Source organism: Echiichthys vipera (assembly GCF_963691815.1).
Source record: "Echiichthys vipera genome assembly, chromosome: 21".
NCBI classification, from domain to species: Eukaryota; Metazoa; Chordata; class Actinopteri; order Perciformes; family Trachinidae; genus Echiichthys; species Echiichthys vipera.
This window is the reverse complement of record NC_139846.1, coordinates 11,673,518-11,694,291: the sequence shown is the minus strand read 5'-3', so window position 1 is coordinate 11,694,291 and position 20,774 is coordinate 11,673,518. Positions and strand designations below refer to the sequence as shown.

The following is a 20,774-nucleotide window of genomic DNA, read 5'->3' as shown; positions in this document are numbered from 1 at the left end:
CCAGGCCAGAAAACGGTCAACCGTTCAGCCAAGTGCCCAGCAGTTCAGTCCACGTGAGAGTCACATTACAAACACCTGATCCATTCTTATGCTCAGCACAGCATAGCAGCCTTGACTGCTCACAGCAGACCAGTTCACATATAATCTGGTTTCTAGCTGAAAGATCAGACACACAAACGAACCATGTTAAAGGAGTTTTATTTAGGAAGATGAAAACAATACAATATAAATAAGATTCAGACTTTTTCATATGAAAATATTTTTCATTCCATAACTCTGCCTTTAAAAACAAGTAACTGATGTATGCTGATAGTGGTGCTTTACATCTGTAAACAAACTAAAGAAAAAAAGAGCTTTAGCCAGGAAGGGCTTCGTTTGTATCACATAAAACCAGCATTAATATCTTTCAAAAAGAATCAGGTATACAGTATATTAAATATTGCACTTTTTATCACCACTTAAAGACTTCTAAATCCTGCTCATTAAAATTACACACAACAAATGAAATGCAGGTTGTTAAAACCATCATTGAAGCTGCAACAATCAGCCTATGGAGACTAATCAGACGTGTGAAATGTAAGACTATATTTGTTTAATGCATAATAAAAAACACCACTGTTATCACATTGCGCTTTACAGCTGCAAAGAGGAACAAATGAAAAGTAGAATGCGGAAAGATTTAAAATGAACAGTGCCATCATAGGTTGTCAGAACAGATGTGCACACAGAATTTTTAACACTCTGATTAATGTTTGTTTTATGACACGTATCAGTGGATTGCTATACTCCCTATTCTGGGCTCCTGTAACTAGCTACAATTTAAATCTGTGCTCGGGGGCATGACAGGAATGTGACTAAGCACAGTGAGAATGGGCTGTGGAGATGTGATGGAAACTACAACTTAGTTTGTTGCTGATTAATCTGAGGTCGCAAAACAGACTAGCTGATTGATCTTTAAATAGAAGACAGAGTATTTAATGTCTTTCTGATTATTTAAAAAAAAAACATGCGATCCGCAGCAAACTAAATCTAAGTTGCCCCTAACTGAATGAATCATAATGTAGATATTATGTTTTGTTCTGGCATCTCTGCATCCAGATTTGTTGTGGCCTGTGTTATTGTTGTTGAGATGGAGATGATTTTTTTTGGTTAATTGTTTCCATCCATAGCTGAGCCTCAGGCAAACCTTTTCCATCGGAGATCCTCAGCGCTACTGGAACTCAGCACCGCTTGTTTTTCAGAACGTTGAGTCCTTTCTGGTTCTTTGTCTTAAACGCCATGACAAAGTGTTGAGGGGCGATTTTCCCCCGGCCCTCCTCGTCCACCTGGCCCATGAAGACGTAGTTCAAGCCTGGTAAGGTCACACACAAAAAACCTGAATGCAGTGGCAGAACGGCAGAGACATTCAGGGAGGGCCAAATATCAGAATCTCCACCCGGCAGGTCTGTATACCATACGTTTATATGCATATATATATACACATATAAGCATATTTATTGCATTGACTGTTTGGACAGTGAGTTCTGCCGCTCACCTCACACTTTGGCACGGGCTCTATCAACTGAACGTGATGGCACAACAAAGGAGGCAAACTCAGAGCCACAGGTTATTCAAAACAGTCAACCAGGAACTTCATACTGATAATCAACAATTAGATAATGATCAATTGTTTGTTGCAGTAATTTTTTTATACATCAAAAAATTACATTGAGCCAATTTCACCAGCACTCTGTGAACTCACCTCTCCTGATAAAGGGACACTTCTTGCACAGGATAATGATCTTGGTGCTCATGGTCTTTCCTGCCTGCTGGATGGCCAGACTGCCTTCTTTATACACGTTGATGATAGAGACGGTGGCGTACATACTTCCTCCCTTTATCACCGCAGTAATGACAGTCCCAGTTATCACTGTCATAGACACACATACACACAGGCCATGACAAATAAACTCGCCACAGGTACTTCAAATTAATTTAAATAAAGAGAATTGATGTGCCCCTGCTGTATACAATACTTGACACACTTCCACATAAACAAACTACCTTTGCTTGTGCTGTTTCTGGACTGTGGTTAGAATAAAAGCCAAACGATAAGCACAGGGACTGCAGCAGCATAATGAGACTTTGAAAACCCAAAAGAGGAGAGGGGGAGTCTAAGAGAACCTTTGACCTTTTGACGTCTCCTTCATCCATCAATGAGCTAATAGCTCCTTCTACAAAACTCAGAAAGCACTTCAAGGATATGATTTACTGGCATTTTAAAACAAACCAGTGGCAGAAGATTAAACAATGTTTCTATTTTGTTGCGCTAACAATTGTGTCAAATGTGCAGGATGTAGTTCCAGTCATTTCCTGTTTAGTCTCACCAAAAGAATACTGTTTGCTTGGTTGGACCTGACATTTAGCAGTGACATCTGAGGGACAGTGGAGCCAGTGGACGAGAGGGAATCTGCATTTCCTTCATTCAGCTTTTCACCGATGGTACCAATCTGTCTGGACTTCACATATTGTTTCATTTCCTGACAGGGATAATAGCCAGAGGACTGCCTGCTTCAGTAATGTTATTCTATCTGATGCTACTGTTACATAAACCAGTGAACTGGGTTTGACCATTCAAAGTGCATATATCACATCATTAGATTAAACAATACCAACAATTAATGCTTGAAGTGTTGTTTAGACCAACTGTTTTTACTCTACCGTTTCAACGCTTCATTAAAACGTGATGTGATATATCGTGTGCCGATTCAGTCACCACATCACACAGGCAACTATTTCCACATGCGCATCATGTCGCTTGCCCTTCCTCAGTTCCTGATGCAAATCCAAGTGAACTCTTTGAAATGCCAATCTAACACATGTGGTAAACAGGAAAAACATCAGAGAGCGGCAGAGTAGCAAATGGAGGCCGAGCCTGAATCAACACGCTCATTTATCAACAGTTTACCCACAGTCAGAGGCTGAGTGTGTGTGTATGTGTGTGTTTACACTGGAAGTAACTGTGTCCTACTGTATACACTCGCTCACTTCCCGATAGGCTATCAAGGAAGTCTTTGAGATGTGCAGAGAGAAAGCAGTGGAGCAAGGATAGTGACATGATCAGGACTGTTAACGGCTTGTTAGGGGACATTTGGCTGCTGGTGGTGACGTAAATCTTTAAAGAATTTGTACTGTTAAAGGTCATGTATTGTAAAAAAGTAAGATTTAAATGTCTTTTTTTAATTATAAAGCAGGACGAGGTGGTACATAAAAACTTTGAAAGTATTGATGCGCTCAATCCACATAGAAACACAGCTCATATTCAGAAATTGTGTCTTTAAACGAGCTGTAGGACTTCAGTACAGTTGTGATGTCACAACTATACTGTATATAGATGGCGCTACAGTGCCGTTACACCGATTCCCTAGCTACAATGACGGTGCAGAGACACAGAGAGGGCAGAAACTCTGACCAATCAGAGCAATCTGGTCTTTTTTTTAGGAGGGGGCCTTAAAGAGACAGGCGCTAAAACAGAACATTTCAGACAGAGGGTGAATACAGGTATATTCAGACAGACAGTATGAGAAAAATAATGTGTTTTTTTGAACATTCCAGCATGTAAACATGCTCTAGTAGAAACCCAAAACACAAATATGAATCTGAAAATGAGTAAAATATGAGACCTTTAAGGTTTGTGCTTTGTATCCTCTATATGTATGTACAGTAACAGTAAATATGTTCACTGATAACATTAGCAAAGTTGGAACAAATCTGTGACTGATGTGGTTTAAATAAATTGTAATGATGTTCTTACCAAAATTGCTGGAGCAGTAATTGCTCTCAAGTGTTCCCCGTCTTTTGCATTTCTGCTGGCACAGAGCCACAGAGTACTTCAGAGCTGCGGAGACATACACAAAAGAAAATTCAATCTTTTTAATTTGCCTGCCAAGGATGCAAGTGTGTTAATCATAGTTGCATCTGTTTCTACTGTAGTTTATTTACAGATTATTCTCAGACAAAAATGTCTCCAAATGAATGGCTATCAGCCTCTGAGACAATGTGCAGTGTGTAAAATAGCGAGATAATGTGACAAGCGAACATCTGTTTTTCAAATTAGAGATGGCAAATAGTCCATAAAGGAAAGAACCAAGAAAATACAAGGTGACTATCTAAATGTTATTGTTACTCTAGAGGGAACGGTCAGGAATGATAAGCCAACCAGAAAGCGCTGACGTGTAATGACATCATGGCAGGGAGGCGCCAAAATAACCTGGCTTGACTAGGGGAAAAAACAACAGTGTGTGAATGTGAATGAATGTGAGTTTGTTTATGAAAATTAGCTGTGATTGCAGGTGGGGACACATGCGCACACTGTATATTAACTTGTGTTATGTACACAAGAGAATGTGTGAGCATAAGAAGATTTGAGCATATGTTGTGTTTGAACGTGTGTGTTGGCTGCATCTTTAATGGGACCTGCAGTCTCCAGTACAGTGTGTGCTATTCACTCACTGCACAGAGAATGATGCGCCACATGTGCATGTCAAATAGTCAAAGATTGTTTGGTGTGAACTTTTTTTGTTTCACTTTCCCCATTTTATGTATTTGTAATGTAAGCTATTTATCCACGTCTTTAAGCAGCTCTGAGTCAGTCCGCTTAACAAGAAACAGTGTAAAAATGACTCTCAGTACAACTTAGTTCTTGTCCAGATCTGCTATCAGAAGCAGACTGCAGTTGTCTCTCGTGTTCAAAGCGAAAGATAAACCCCTGCATAAGCCAGTAGTACAAAGCCAGTATGTCTCATAGCGACAACAACAAATACAGATGTTAGAAGACCTCTGGAGGTTTTTATTGGATAAAAGTTGCTACCTACGTATGGGCCTGGTGGTGACTGGCTGTGTGGTAGTGGTGGGTGGTATCGTGGTGATGGGGAATTTCTTTGGTCTGAACTTGTAGTGTCCAATGAAGCCGTCTGCGGTTAGACTGAGATCCGACAGGAACTGGATGAGGAGCTGGTTCCCGTCTGAGAACACTGGCCTGCAAAGAAACGCAGACAAGCAGACTGAGTGAAGAGCAATTCATAGGATGGATGTTTTAGTGAAAATAAAAGCAGAATCACCTACGCTGGGGGGCTGTCTCCGCAGTATTTGCCAATCCTCTTGGCATCATTGATTTCAGCTCCGTTGAAAATGGAGACGTGATCATAACGGCAGTAGTTATCCCTTTCCACATCAAACTTCTCAAACTTGACTTCAATGATCTGCAGCAGGAAACACACCACACAGAAAAGCTTCTTTCATCAAGCCTAAGCTTGTAATAGGGCTATCAGGGTAGGTTGTTTAATTAAAGGGTACACTATCATTTGTGGGATGATGTAGTCTTTTTCCACATTACATTCACATTAAGCTGTCTAAAAAGAGAACTCCTTTCATTTAGCATTACAGTTGTCCAATGATGTCGGACTCATGACGGACAGGTTAAAAGAAAAAGGATCAAAACTTGGTGCTTACAGTGCATTATCCACAATGCAAGGGTTGTTATGCAAGAGCCACAAAAGACTTACTTACTACAAAAGACTCACATATGCAATAGTATCCCCAAGACCTGTAAACAGACTCTAACTTGTTACCTCTGCTAAAGGAGGTTATGTTTTGGTTCAGTTTGTCCATCTGTCTGTTTGTCTGTCAGCAGGGTTATGGAAAAAACTACTGGCCCGATTTTAAACTTAGAAGGCTGTAGCATGGGCCACAGACGAACCCATTACAATTTGGAGTAAATCTGATGCTGAATTTAGGGGCAGCTGTGGATCAGTGTTAGAGTGGGTTGTCCTCCATTTGAGAGATTGGCGGTTCGATCCCCAGCTTCTTGGTCCACATGTCAAAGTTCCATTGGGCAACAAACTGAGCCCCAAAATGTTTGCTGAATTGCTCCCTTAGATTAGATGGTAGGTAGATCCACTGCCATCTGTGTGAATGTCTGTGTGAATGGGTGAATGTGACAAGTAGTGTGAAAGCGCCTTAAGTGGTTCGAAGGCTAGAAAGGCACTATATAAGTACAAGTCAATGAATCACAGGGCGATTACCCATTATTTTGCACTTTTTATTAACATTGTGATATAGGGCATTTGTGCTGCTTTCACGTGGTGTCGGAATAATCTGAAAAACTGAGTTCCCAACTAGGAAAATGCACACTGCATTAACTTTGTGAGATAGGCCATGCCTTGAAAGAGGTCTGTACACTCGGAGTGACCTTCTAGTTATATTGTTTTATTTGTTATTTCCCCATGAGACTAATTTCCTTAACGACTGACATATATTCCAGCAAAATCCACGACATCACACCTAGGCACTGTTCAGTCCCAGCATGGAGCTTCACTGATCTACTCTGGACAAACAGATCACTTTGGTGTTAAATCTATCAACAGTTTAGCTGTTCAATAGTCCAATTTACCTATGTTTCTTCTCCTTTAACAATTTTACCCATAGCATCTTTTTTTCATTGTGAAACAATAAGAATTCATTTTGAACACTCTGACCTGGTTCTTTGGTGCCACTATGTGCCAGGAGCAGGTGACACCGGCTGGGTAGTCCTTCTCAGGCCAGTTGGGAGTTTTGAAAGTCCCAGAGGGCTTGTCCAATCTGCCTCCACAGTACTGATCCCCTGTGGAGTAATGATGAGTTAATCATAGACAGACATCAGGAATAAACTGCTAAATATAATTCCTGTTCCCTATTTATATTTCTTTAAAGGCATGCACATTGTAGTATATGATCCTGCAATTAACAACTACTGTTTTAGGGGCTTTCATTGTCTACATTGTCATCATGTGCACCCTAAAAAAGTAAGTCACTCATTAGTTGTGTGCAGTGAGCAGTTTAAAAAAAAGACAGTATGCTCCTAACGCCGCCTAGCATCTTAGAGCAGTTCAATAACCACAGAAGCTGTCAAAGAACTGAATCTCTTGAAGACATGTTTTCTTTGTAACGTACACTTAGACTGATGTTTGCTTCCAACATGTCTAAAGGAGAAGTACAAGACAAGAATAGACACTTAACAGATGTGCTGTACAGTTTCGACAGTGTTCTGAGACAGCATGGCAGCAGTCTATCTGCTACCATCCACTGTGTACTGTAAGAACCGGGCAGGCAGGTTATTAGACATTGTCCCTTACAGCTGTCAGCTTCTTGGATACAGAGAACCAGCCATTAAAATTCCACCAAAACAGAAGACGTGACTTTGCAACCCTGCAGAGAGGAAGAGGCTCATTCGGCTCTAAGTGATACTGATACTGACCTGTGCCGTCTACTAAAGAGCTCCAACAAATGTCAGTGAGAAATTCCACATCATACTGCGAGAAGTGTTAAGATATTCCACCCTTTTTGTCCACATGCTGGAATCTTATACCCATAGCCTTGGCCTCGGCGAGCAAAACCCCCAGGGGTCACTGCTTTTTACTGAGCAGAAGAAAAACTATACCTCATTTTGTTTAAATGTCAGTCTGGATACCTTGAAAGAGTTATGCAAAAGATAAAATCTACTTAAGGAGGTCATTTTTCTCTCTGTCTGTCTGTCTGTCTGTCTGGGTATTGTGGCGTCCTGTGTTATACAGCCTTGTTATTTTGCTTTTTAGACTTTTGAGACTGACCCTGTGCCAACACAGACCCACTCCCAGTCCAGCATTCCTTTATGGGGTGAAGTCATGACTGAGACTCAGTCCCACGTGTCTCTCTATTACATGCTTGGGTAGATATTCTATACACAGATGCTACTCTTGCAACCTTGGCACCTATGTATAGGACAGCAACATTAAAAGTCAGCATGCCAAAATTATTCTCAAAAGCGTCTTCTCCTCATGTTTGCCTACCTCTCTCGTGTGGGTGGGCAGCAGAGAAAACAGTCAGGAAGCCACTCCCAGCTGTGTTGGCATCAGATACCATCTGCAGGAGCATCTTGTTGCCCGTGGAAACCAGGGCTCCTGGTGTAAACGTCCCACAGAAGCGACCAAGTCTCTGCCCACTAACATGGCCACTGTAAACATCCACATAGTCATAGCGGCACAGGTTGTCGCTCTCCAAGTCAATAAAGCGGAATGACAGGACCACCACCTTTCCCTCAGGGACCTGGGTGGGGATTAACAGAGGGCACTGATCACAGTAGGCTCACACCTCATGGATGTTTGCTTGGAACTTCAATGATGTACAGTATAACAATATTCTCCACATGGTTGCATATATTAACAACATATTTTAACAGTAAGATTGACAGCAGGCAAGTTTTGACTAAATGTTCAGTCATGTAATGGAGCCAGTCAGCAAAAACTGCCTTCAACTTGCTGTGGTTGAGTATTTTTAGAAGGAAATTAGGAGCTTGGGGTTAGTGAATCACACTATTATATTGTGCAGTAGTTTGATGTGTGATTGGGAAAATTTAGCTATCAATTTTATCATCACAAAACACATGAACACAAATTGGACTCACTGTGATCCTCCACACACATTTGGTATTTGGAGGGTAAACTCCTGGGTACCCCTGGCTCCCGATTACTCCAGATTCCCCTGTAATGTTCCCGCCGCAGGTGAAGGTGGGTCTAGAGGGGGGGAAATGTTTTCTGATGTCAAAAATATCAAATTAGGATTTGTTAAAACAATACACGTGTATACAGACGTTTAAGACACTCTGCTGTTGATTTAACACCGATTTAATTGAATGCGCCATATGTCCTGACTGGAGGCACTCCGGGCTGCAGAATATTCCTCTCAATAAACTCGTCCACTGACGCTGCGTCTCCGCACGCTACATGAGATCCCGGTCACCTTGCTCACTCGTAAGCTTTCAAATTAAGTGGAAAAACGCGTCAATAAAAGTATACCTCCGCTGAGACTGCGCAAAGACCTCTGTCAAAAATAGTAGACTCCATGCGCAAAAAAGACTGCATGTTCTCCACATTGTTGGGTTAACGGAGCAGGCTCTTCGCCCGTATTCGCCCCGTGGCATCAATGGCATTGTGTTCAGCAGCAAACGGTGGAGTAAAGTAGGCAGGAGTTCCTGCAGGGGAGTTTCAGTTGGAGCAGATGAATATAGCATTTGTTCTGCATGGAAGGAGGGACGGAGCGCAGACTGCTGCTTAAAAAAAAAAAAAAATCATCTGGTGTGAGGTGGTCTCGCATTAGTTTCATATACGGCACCTGGGCTGAACAACCTCTAAGGAAGTGGCATGAATAAACCTGACTCCAGAAAAAGGACGTGATTAGTTTGGCATTCCATCCAACAGGCCTATGGGCCATATACACAGAGACTTGATTAATAGTCAAGATCACAGAACTCATTGTCAGTGCCTGCAATATGTGAGATAGGCTAGAGTACAGCTGACCACGTGTGGAGTGAGAGGACAGCTGCGGACTGTTCTCTAATAGAGATAAAGGGCCTATATTCGACAACAGCTGAAACATTATTAAAAACGTGTTTTGAACTGCCCTAGGCTGTGGGTTGTCAGAATAATATGCACAGGTAACAGATATACTGTATACCTATCTGGATAGAGATAGAATGAAAGCGACAGAGACCAGGAGCAACACCTGCCGGACTAAATACGCAACTACTTGGTAGACAATTTTTTTTTATTATAACTCAAATGTAACGTTATTACCCGCGGAAGTTGATAAGGGCCACACATGAAAATGTATTTGATTTCTGCCTTTGAACTCTTGAGTTCTGAGAATAACGTCAGAACTCAAATAAATGTGTGGCCCAAATCCTCCTCCGTAATTTCCATATATATACATTTCAATTCAATAATTAGATCCAGGAGATAGACTATAAATTAGACCCCAGAGACTAGGCTCTTGTATTATAGCATACAACCGCCTTCACAACTTTAGTCTCTGTGACAAAACAACAAATCATTTGAAATATATGTTTTATTCACCTGGCTGGCAATCTGGTTTTGTCTCTCAAAATCATTTTCCTACATGGCTCCAGGTGCGTTTTTTGTTTATGTAAACATGAGCAGCAGTAAACGTTTTTTTCTAATGAAAAGATTCAATACAAACATTACATTTCTTACATGTTCCAGAGTAATACACAATACCAAACATGTATTTCTAAATGTACAAAGACAGTAAAACATAGAAAAGGGAATGAAGCAGCAGCAGCACCAAGAGTGGCAGAGAAAACAGGTTTAACTCATCGGTGATCGATTGAGTCCCCTGAGTTCACGTCGCCACTATCTTCAACTCGACGATCGATTTCTATTTCAGTTCAACGAAAGATGGCGGACCGAACGCCTGGTGGTTCTCAAAAAGCTAGCGCTAAGGTGAATTTAACGTTTGTATTTGCATCAGCTAGGTTTTATCTGTTGTAATAAAAACATGTAAATAATGTTATACATGAACAAACCTTGACCATTTACCTATTTATGGCCCGCAAGAGACAAGAGTTACGAGTGTGCGCAACGGTGTTGTTAGCTAACTACCAAGGCGCTAAAGGTACCCGGCCACACTGGCTAATGTAGCTAAGCTAAGTTAGCACAAGAAGGGCTGGCCAGGGCAGTTTGCCGACGCTGATACGGACATAGAAAGTCTTCAGAACAAGGTTTAGTTGATATAGGTTTGATCTTAGAGATGCTAAATGTAATATTTTTGGTCCTCGGGCGTAAGAATGATCTAGCTTTAGCTATTTAGCTCCTTGTACAGTCATTCGCCGCTTAATGCATTCAGTCGGTGGCGGTGCAGAAGATACAAGCTCGTTAGGCCTCTTGGCTAATTCTCCTCAGTCGTAGGTAAACTATCCCGATGTCGGGCTGCAACTAAGTAGAAAATATGCAGTGAAAGTAACTTACAGAATGACAAGCAAATGTTTGGGCAGTGATCGACAACTAAGCTGTTACGAGTCGACACAATCCACTTTACAGTGTAATGTGAGTTACGCGTTGTAAGGGCAGTGGATCCCGCTTAGTCTGTCAACATGACTGCTGTCACACTTTAGCACTCAGATGAGTAGTAGTAGTAGTAATAATAATAATAATAATAATAATAATATATCGGGCAATAATGGTATATGCAGTGGTCTGGATATAACCTAGTGTTCTGAATTGTATGTAAAAGCAAATGTCTTCTTTGGTTGCTCAGTTAAGAACAGGAATTATTCGCGGAGGAACACAGACTTTGTAAACTCCGTGACTTAGGAGAGGTGGAGACTGAATCTGAATCCCTTTTATGGCGAGCTGAAATACCTTTTTCAAGTAAATGTTTGTTCAAAATCGTTGAATGTCTTGGAGCACTGATGATGGATTGTTTGAGTTAGCCTCCTTTCTGCATAGGCCTGGAAGAAACGTTTATGTCATTGGTATTTTCAAGCGTCAACCTTTGGTTTCTGGTCTGTTTAGTATGGTGTCTTGTAAGCCCTTGTGGGCTGGGCATATTGATTATACATAATTAATCAATCAATCATCAGTATGCATTCAAATTAAAAAATGTTGTAAGACTATGAAATACCTGTTGTTATCTCTTATATAGTCACAATTCCTAAATTCTTTGTGTACATTTTTAAAGTTACTGTATTCTTTCTGTGTTTTCCATGTGTATATCTTTTATAAATTTCTGCATCCGCTAAGGACAAAATGACCAGGTCAAATTCCCGGTACGTAATCAGTTCACGTACTGGGCTATGAAGCTGATTTTTATTCTGACATCCACAGGCGCTGCTTGAAAGCAAACTGAAATCCTTCAGCATTGGCAAAATGGCCGTGGCCAAGAGGACCCTAAGCAAGAAGGAACAAGATGAAATAAAGAAAAAAGTAAGTATTGGCTTCCTTTTTTGTTAAAGATTTTTTTTTTAGAGAATATTGTCTGTATGTCCTATGGCAACTGGGCGCATATTGTATAAATATGCTTCTCTTCTAAGTTGATGTGTAACTGTATTTACTTTAACACTGGCTTTTGTGTTCAGGAGGATGAGCGGGCGGCAGCAGAGATTTATGAGGAGTTTCTTGCTGCTTTTGAGGGAGGGGATGGCAAAGTCAAGGCCTTTGTCCGTGGTGGTATTGCAAATGCAACCAAAGGTACAACATTTCTATTTACATTCAGCATTTCCCAAATTAATTGCATAGTTATGTTTGGGCTCAAACAACATCACTGTATCCATGACTTGAAAAAGTGAAATGCTAATGGAATTTAGAACAAACGCACTCTTTCACCTTTCAGAGGAGGCAGCTTCGGATGAGAAGAAAGGAAAATTGTACAAGCCCAAGTCACGTTTTGAGACCCAAACAAAAAGCATCTTGCCTTTGGAAACCCCACCTCAGTTTTTGCCAGTAGACAAAAGACAAGTAAGTACTATCAGATTTAACACAGAGCCTTCCTTGTTACTGCTATAGTAAATTGTGGTTTGTTTTTTGAATTTGCTGATATAATTTTCACATGTATTTTAGCCTGTGAAGAAACCTACTGAAAAGGAAAAGAAGAAGAGCAACTTGGAGCTCTTCAAAGAAGAACTTAAACAGTAAGTTTGAACACATAAATCTATTAGACGTTAACTGTTTAGGGTAATGGAAACTAGCGGTTCACAGGTGTTATGGTGTGGTTCAGAAAATGTAAACTTTAATAAGAATTGAACATAGGTTGTGAGTAAATGTACTTTGTGCTGTTTCCTTCAGAATTCAGGAGGAAAGGGATGAAAGACACAAGATGAAAGGACGCGTTAGTCGATTCGAGCCTCTCGCGGGCACGGACGGAAGACGCTCATGTAAATGTCTTAAGTTGCATGTCTGTTTCACGTACTAACTTGGCCTGAAAAGGCGCTGTCCTGTACGTCTTACTCCACCCCCCCCCCCCCCAGCCCCTTTGTCCACTTCTGTCCTGAAACAAAATTTATACTGCGTTTCTGCTTCTTTTAGCGGATGGTTCTTCAAGAAGAAACCGTCCGTCCAGTGGTAATTTTAACTCGATATAGTGGCCGTGAATGTCTTCATCTTCCTTAGAAAATATGTTGTCCTGTCAGGCAGAAGTAGGAAATTCTTTTCTCTTTTCTGTTTCTGCAGTTTTGGATGATTGTGCGCCAGGTTCCCATGATGTTGGTGACCCATCCACTACTAACTTGTATCTCGGAAACATCAACCCACAGGTAAATTTGTATCCAAACATTTATGAAGTGGAGAAAAGAGACCCCAAAACACAGACTGACATGGCTGACATTTGCTGTGAGCAGGAAGGCTTGGGTTGAGCATGTTTATTTGCTATGTGCTGAATCTAAATGTGTTGCTTATGCCTTTTTAATTTCCTTTTTGTTATGTTGTTTATTTATGAGGTAATAATATTCTCCGTGTATATCTTTGTTTCTTAGATGAACGAGGAGATGTTGTGTCAAGAGTTTGGCCGTTATGGCCCGCTAGCCAGTGTGAAGATCATGTGGCCGAGAACAGATGAGGAGAGGGCTCGGGAGAGGAACTGTGGCTTTGTGGCTTTCATGAACAGGAGGGATGCTGAGCGAGCGCTCAAGAATCTAAATGGTACAAAGCTGTATTTCTTTATATTAAACAAATGAATGACATACTTTATTCTCAGCCATATTGATATATGCTTTACTCCCTTTACAGGCAAGATGATAATGAAATTTGAGATGAAATTAGGATGGGGCAAAGGTGTGCCCATTCCACCCCACCCCATCTACATCCCTCCTTCCATGATGGAGCACACTCTCCCACCGCCTCCCTCTGGCCTACCCTTCAACGCACAGCCCCGGGAGAGACTAAAGAACCCCAGTGCTCCCTTACTTCCTCCCCCTAAAAACAAGGAGGAGTTTGAGAAGGTAACTTAGCATGTCAGCCTAGGATTTTCTCAGGGGTTATGGCAGTGTTTTGTTAATTCAGCTGGTAAGATGTTAGCCTTAATAATGAGCAGTCAGTACAGGTTTTAATCCATTTTTGTAAGTGATAGTTTTTGTCTTGCTGCATTAAACTAGTTTTGCACTATATAGCAAAGTGTGGGTATAATGAAATGTTAGCATGTGGAAAATGCTCAGTGTTACAGAGAGGTGTTTATGGTTAATGAATACAGTGTCAGGGGTGTTTGGCCTTTAGTAAAACTGACAGCAGTAAAGGGAAGTTGTTGTCTATTTGCACTTTAAAATGCATTTTTTATATTTTTCACCTGTTGCCTTTTAACAATACTCACATTCTATGTTTATTATCTGATGTGACTTCATATACAGACTCTGTCGCAAGCCATAGTCAAAGTGGTTATCCCAACAGAAAGGTACATGTTTTTCTTTTTTTAAATTGGTGTACAAACTTAGAAAAAAAAACATCCCATAATGAAGCTAAAGTTTGATCGGTTGATCACTGCATGCTACAGGGGGCTGGTCAGTATGGATGAGCAATGGTTGAGGCTATTGTACAATGTCTTCATATTAGTAGATAGAATAATACTGACTGATTAGTTTGTTTTCTACCTTGTTCTTTCACACTCCACCATCACTCATATTTTCTTTTAAAATGTAGCAGAAACATCATTTTAGTGCGTATTTAATGTGCTGTTTAGAGCCAAACATCATGAATTTAGTCCATCACAGTTCCACTCCATACCTCAACATTTAATTGTTTTTCAGCTTTAGTGATATGTTACTCTGCCACATACATAATCTGCTGATTTTAGATCTGTAGTTGTGAAATCGTGCCCTCTGACCATTGCTCACTCAGACCGTCTACCCCCTTGGCCTCTGTCACTCTATCGGGAGCTCAGTAAATCTGGCCCCTGCCAACAAATCCAAACCTGCCAGTATTAGTCTATATATGACCTTTGACATTGGCCTTGGTGAGCAGCACACGTTGAACTGTCTGCAGCAGCGAGGGACCAGAAAGGCATCATGGGATGGATTGGGAAAGTATACTGAATTTTACCCCGCCATTGGTACGATCGGCTCCAATACAAGTAAATGTGATCTGTGTTGTCAAATGAAAGACATCCTTTGTCTTGTTGGCCACTTTAGGCTAATTGTATGCAGCCTGCACCATGTATCTCCCCCAAATTGTCACAGAAGAACTTAAGGGATCCCATTTGCACTGTATTCAGTCATTACCAACTCCACCAGCACATCACACGTTTAGCCTATTTAGGCCAACAGTCCTGTACTGCTTCTTCCTCACTTCACATTAGTCATGAGATGAGTGGGAATTGAAAGGCACTGTACTGACAGACTTTTCAGTTAATATAGTGTCTTGTCAATGTCTCCCAACTACTTTCCCAAGTTCTTTAACTTCACTTCACTTGTTGCCCATTTCTTGAAATTTGAATCTAGGAAGATTTCAGAGAAAGGGTCCAGGCAGTGCAATGTCATTTAAAAACTGTTGCACTGCCATTTAAAAAAATAAATGAATCAATCAATTGTACCTTAATTAATTTTTTCTTTAAGTCATTTTTAATTAATATAAAGGTTTGACTGTAACATCAGGTCTTTAAGTTTAGGTTTTTGGGAACATTTATGCATTGATGTTTTACATAGGCTCAGAGGCTAAATCACAGTTGCATTTAATTTATGTGTGGTCACTTGAAACTTTGATAGTTGTCTCTCTATTAAGATGTGTCTCACTTCATTTTTCATATTAATAACAATTAATGTAATAAATAGATACTGTACATTTTGGCATTATGTACGTAACATCTTCTGCCAGCTGTATTAAAGCAAGTATGGCAGTACACTATTCAGTTACAGCCTAAAGCATGTGGCGTCTGCAGTTATGCTCTGCAGCATTTGTTTTGCCAATAATACATGTGTGTTAAGAGACAACTGTTCTGAGTGTCAAACCACCAAGCAAAAATTAAACTTGGAACACAGGCTTTTTGTAGTGGTCAAGAGTCAGGCCAGTCTGAAACCGTTTGCTTTAACTGTGTTTTTCTTGTAGGAATTTGCTCTCTCTCATCCATCGAATGATCGAGTTTGTGGTGCGTGAAGGCCCAATGTTTGAAGCCATGATCATGAACAGAGAGATCAACAATCCCATGTACAGGTCAGCGCAACCACACATCAGTAATGCGTCACCTTTTATCATTTTAGTAGTTTGTAGTTTTGCAAAGTTATGTGTATGCTCACGTTCATGTTGTTTCTTCCAGGTTTCTGTTTGAGAACCAAAGCCCAGCACATGTATACTACCGGTGGAAGCTCTACACAATACTACAGGTTGGATTTTGTGTTTAAAAAATGGCTTTAGTTGAGCACAAAATCAGGAGTGCTTACTTGTTTTTTTCCACTGCATTTTTTATGGCATACTTTACTTTGACTTTAGTGATTTTTTTAACAGAATACACAAAGACCTTTTCCCCATACACTGTAATATAACGTCTTTCATGACATGCTATACTATAACTTTTTTCAACCTGCTATACTATTATTATTTTTTTATACGAATGGCTTTTTGTCCCTTTTTCGGACTTATTATACTATGACTTTTTTTCACATTTTTCGACACACTGACCGTTTTATGTGTTCTTTGACAGACTACTATGACTTTTTTGAACAAACATACTGTATTGACTTGCTGAATGACGTGCTATACTATGACTTTACGTGTGTGTTTGTATATTTATTTATTTATGTTCTGGGATCACAGTTCAGTAGTTTTTTTCCACATAAACTGTTAATTTCTTGCTCAGGGTGAAGCACCAGTCAAATGGAAAACGGAGGACTTTAGGATGTTTAAGAATGGCTCCTTGTGGCGACCACCTCCTCTTAATCCATACCTCCATGGTCCTTATGATGATGGTGAAGAAGATGAGGATGATGAGGATGGCAGCAAGAAAGGCTGCTTGAAAGAAGAGTAAGAGATTAAATTTATGATTTTTGGCATAGATTCATTTAAAATGTAGTCTAACACTACCATCTTGTGAGTTACCAATTGTCTTAAAATGCCCAACTGTTGGTGGACCTGCAGTTAGATAGATTCCACTTGATTAGATTTATGCTTAATTGCCCTTCATCTCTGCAGTGAGCGGGACAAACTAGAAGAGATGCTGCGTGGTATGACTCCCAGAAGGGGAGACATAGCAGAAGCCATGTTGTTTTGTCTCAGCCATGCTGAAGCAGCTGAAGAGATTGTGGAGTGTGTCACAGAGTCTCTCTCCATCCTCAAAACCCCTCTTCCCAAGAAGGCAAGATATAGCGCTGATCTTCCAAACCAATAACATCCATGAGTATTAAATCCTGTGGTTAACATACTGTTGAAAAATTCAAAAATAATGATAATGAAAGATCTTCTCTTTTACATTTCAGATTGCACGGTTATATCTAGTTTCTGATGTGCTGTACAACTCCTCTGCCAAAGTATCCAATGCGTCTTACTACAGAAAATAGTAAGTTGTGTAATGTTTACCTGCTTGGACTATATTAATTCGGTATTTCAATCTTAAATTGACAATGCTAAGTCACCTGCTTCTGTTTCAAATTAGCATCAATGATCTTACCCTATTCTCAACAGTTTTGAAACAAAGCTCTGCCAGGTTTTCGCAGACCTCAACTCGACATACAAAGCGATACAGGGCCACCTTCAGAGTGAGAACTTTAAGGTACTTAACCTCCAAATCCCACTAAGTAAACTAAACACCGATAATTTACACAATCTATTTGTCGCCTACAGTATTTCACTCAATCCTCCTTGTCTGTTTGTTTTTCTTTGCTGCAGCAACGAGTAATGTCATGTTTCCGGGCATGGGAGGACTGGGCTGTGTACCCAGACCCCTTCCTTATCAAGCTGCAGAACATCTTCCTGGGTCTAGTTAATATCTCTGCAGAGAAGGAAATTCCTGTCGTCATTGTAGAGGTAAATGATGTAACATTGCTTGGCCATTGTATTATCCTCAAAATTACGGTATACCATAGTTTTGTTGCTTTCTAAACTTTTTCCACAACATACTTAAGTCCTAGCTTTATTTTTTTGTCCTGTCTTTGGTCCAGCCTGAGCCAGCAGAGGACATTGATGGTGCTCCAATAGGGGAGTATGTGGATGGTTCTCTGCTGGAGGACGTGGATGGGGTACCGATTGATGCAGGACCCATTGATGGGGCTCCTATTGATGGAGCCCCCCTGGATGACCTGGATGGTGTTCCTATCAAGCCCATGGAAGAGGACATAGATGGAATACCATGTGAGTTGTGCAGAGACTAAAGCCCAGTTTAGACCAAAGATTCGCAATGCAACAAAACTATTTAAGAACGTTATAGATGAAAGTTGCAGCGGTGTGAACGCGCGCCCTCAAGAACAATGCAATAAATAAGGAGAGGGAGCTGTAGAAAGTATCTCACTATCTCTGTCCTCATTTATATTTTATAATTCTACAAATTCTATCCAGCTACGAAAAAAAGCCTGAAAAGTTAGAGAATAGAACAGAAGTACAGAGTGGCGTTGCTATGGGGATGATGTATCGTCTCACCTCGTCTCCGTTGTTTAAAGTCGACTCGTTGCAAATCTTTGGTCTGAACTGGGATTAACACACAATGTATAAGGTGGTTGGTAATGATTATCTCCAAATGTTCTAGTGTATGCAGCTCTTGTACACTGGCTCAATTTCTTGCTTTTTTTTCATAGTGGATCCATCCAAGGAGGCAACCTTCAAGGTTGCACCCTCGAAATGGGAAGCAGTGGATGAGGCAGAGTTAGAAGCTCAAGGTGAGACCTTTAATTTGCATCAAACTGCTCAGGGTCCAAATAAAGGACAAGACATTACATAGAATCAATTACCATTAGAAATCATGGTTTAAAAATATTCTAAATCGGTGTCCTACAAAGAGAAAACTATAATGTGATGTTTTATCATATGAAAAGTAGTTGAGTTTATAAACATTCTGTCACCAGTTTGGTTTTGTGCATTCTTAAGTTATGCTGTCTTTTGTTTGCTGCTTAGCTGTGACTACTTCAAAATGGGAGATATTTGAGCAGCCAGAAGAAACAAAAAAGTGAGTTTTGTGTGCAAACTAAGGTTCTGTTTTACAATTTCATCGGTGTACCGTTAACCTTCCTTCAAAACAATGTTTCTAACTCTGAAGGGATGAGGAGAACAGTGATGAAGATGAGGACAGGAGCCCTCGCTCAGAAGATAATCAGAGCTACTCCAACCCCATCAGGGAAGACTCCGATGTTAAGGCCAAGATATCTGAAATGAATGAGGAGAAACGCACAAAGCTCAGAGAGATAGAGGTACTTTGTAACTATCAGAAACCCCCAAACTACTGTACATGAGCATATAATGATATCTGTAGTTTTCAAGAAATTATGCCATGACTGCTTTAGACAGGCTCTCCTAAGCATTTTTGTACATATTTTATTTTGACGTTTTACTTTTTCAACATACTATATACTATGACCTTTTTTTTGGACACACTTTTCCTGACTTGATTCATCTGACTCAGACGTTTAATATTGACTGCAAAATCCTTTTTTGAAATGGAAAATGTGTAGGAACCCTGTGCAAAGAAATTCATTGTTTTGACCATTTGCCTTTTTTTATTGTGTTTATCCAGGTTAAGGTCATGAAGTTCCAGGATGAGCTAGAGTCTGGCAAAAGGCCCAAGAAGCCTGGGCAAGGTATTCAGGAACAGGTGGAGCACTACAGGGACAAACTACTACAAAAGGTATTGAGATAGGCTCTGCAGATTTGACTATAGATGATATTCAATACAGGATTTGAAATTCAAAATTGAGGTTATTTATTGTTTTCCCTTATTGTAGGAAAAAGAAAAGGAGAAACTTGAACGGGAGAGAGAGAGGGAGAAGAAAGAGAAGGAGAAAGCTGAGGCACGATTGAAAGAGTCTAAAAAGGAAAAAGAGGAGGACACGCCCACCAGGAAAGAGAGGTGAGATAATCTGAGTATCTGCAGGTTGCAGTGTCAGCTTCATCAGTCAGTTAAGGTGTATCTGACAGATATTTGTCCTCTTCGGTTGATAGGAAACGGCGTCACAGTGGCTCACCCAGCCCAATGCGGAGTAGCAGCAGACGAGGCCGGTCATCCTCACCACGTTCAGAAAGATCAGAACGCTCTGACCGCTCCTACTCTAAAGACACATCTTCCCGCTCCACACATAAAGACTCCCCAAGATCCAGTAACAAAAAGTCCTCCAAGAGGTAAGACTATCTGTCCAGTTATTCTCCCAATGTTTTCATCAGAGCCAAGTTTTGGTTAACCCTACACTTTACCTGGCAAAATTGCTGTGTAATTTGGAGAGTTGGAACAGTTGGATGTAATTGCAATGCCCTGTTTGTCTCACTAGGTCTCCCTCACCACGCACACCCAAACGATCAAGGAGGTCGCGCTCCAAGACACCCAAAAAATCAACCAAGAAGTCCCGCTCCAAATCAAGGTCACCCCACCGATCCCACAAAAAATCAAAGAAGAGCAAACACTGACACGTCTTTTCCTTCAACCTCCAAACCGGCCTTTTCTCCTCCCTCCCCTATTCCGCGCCATGTTGTAAAAAAAGATTGACTGATTTGGCAGCTGAAGATCTCTGCCCAGATGTTAATGGATAGACGATGAAGAGTGGAGGGTGTTGCATGGGTTGCCATCTTGGTGTATCAAATGGATGGGGCCATTGCTGTTTTATATTGTACAAAAAAATAATGTGCTTGTGTCCTGATTCCCCATCACCTCCCAATGGAATTCATCCATGTGGTAGACCACACCCATACAGAGTGTGATGACAATAGTCATATTCATGCTGTCATTTTCTGTTTTTGTAGTTCACATTAAAAAGAATTCCTAATAAACAAGTGTCATTTTTAAATAAAACAATGCAGACATTCCTTTTTGACTTG

The 20,774-nt window shown here is 40.6% G+C and overlaps 2 protein-coding genes across 4 annotated transcripts; one reads left to right on the top strand and one right to left on the bottom strand.

Annotated features, from left to right (window-relative positions):
- Positions 1 to 193: 193 nt before the first annotated feature.
- pcolce2b (procollagen C-endopeptidase enhancer 2b) lies at positions 194 to 8,983 on the bottom strand (the record flags this gene model as incomplete). The annotated part of the gene is made up of 9 exons (XM_083935879.1): positions 194 to 1,351; positions 1,742 to 1,909; positions 3,794 to 3,877; positions 4,854 to 5,017; positions 5,104 to 5,240; positions 6,516 to 6,640; positions 7,845 to 8,100; positions 8,459 to 8,567; positions 8,850 to 8,983. The coding sequence occupies 9 exons, from the start codon at positions 8,981 to 8,983 to the stop codon at positions 1,221 to 1,223; spliced, it is 1,308 nt and encodes a 435-aa protein (XP_083792005.1). The 3' UTR covers positions 194 to 1,220.
- Positions 8,984 to 10,247: 1,264 nt separating this feature from the next.
- On the top strand, positions 10,248 to 20,692 carry u2surp (U2 snRNP-associated SURP domain containing; the record flags this gene model as incomplete). Of its 3 annotated transcripts, XM_083935953.1 has the most annotated exons (26): positions 10,248 to 10,292; positions 11,676 to 11,774; positions 11,927 to 12,038; positions 12,181 to 12,305; positions 12,408 to 12,478; positions 12,633 to 12,721; positions 12,873 to 12,908; positions 13,017 to 13,099; positions 13,319 to 13,484; positions 13,572 to 13,783; positions 14,186 to 14,229; positions 15,876 to 15,980; positions 16,084 to 16,150; positions 16,624 to 16,787; positions 16,956 to 17,118; positions 17,240 to 17,319; positions 17,445 to 17,532; positions 17,649 to 17,786; positions 17,921 to 18,110; positions 18,551 to 18,631; positions 18,867 to 18,918; positions 19,009 to 19,159; positions 19,483 to 19,593; positions 19,691 to 19,815; positions 19,908 to 20,084; positions 20,231 to 20,691. In XM_083935953.1, 26 exons carry the CDS (start codon positions 10,248 to 10,250, stop codon positions 20,364 to 20,366), a joined length of 2,910 nt encoding a protein of 969 aa, XP_083792079.1. In that variant the 3' UTR covers positions 20,367 to 20,691. The 3 variants fall into 3 exon arrangements, with proteins under 3 accessions (XP_083792079.1, XP_083792080.1, XP_083792081.1); XM_083935954.1 differs by lacking the exon at positions 12,873 to 12,908 and having other exon boundaries at positions 20,231 to 20,692; XM_083935955.1 differs by lacking the exons at positions 10,248 to 10,292; positions 11,676 to 11,774; positions 11,927 to 12,038; ... (5 more) ...; positions 13,319 to 13,484; positions 14,186 to 14,229 and having other exon boundaries at positions 13,649 to 13,783; positions 20,231 to 20,673.
- Between the last annotated feature and the right edge of the window lie 82 nt (positions 20,693 to 20,774).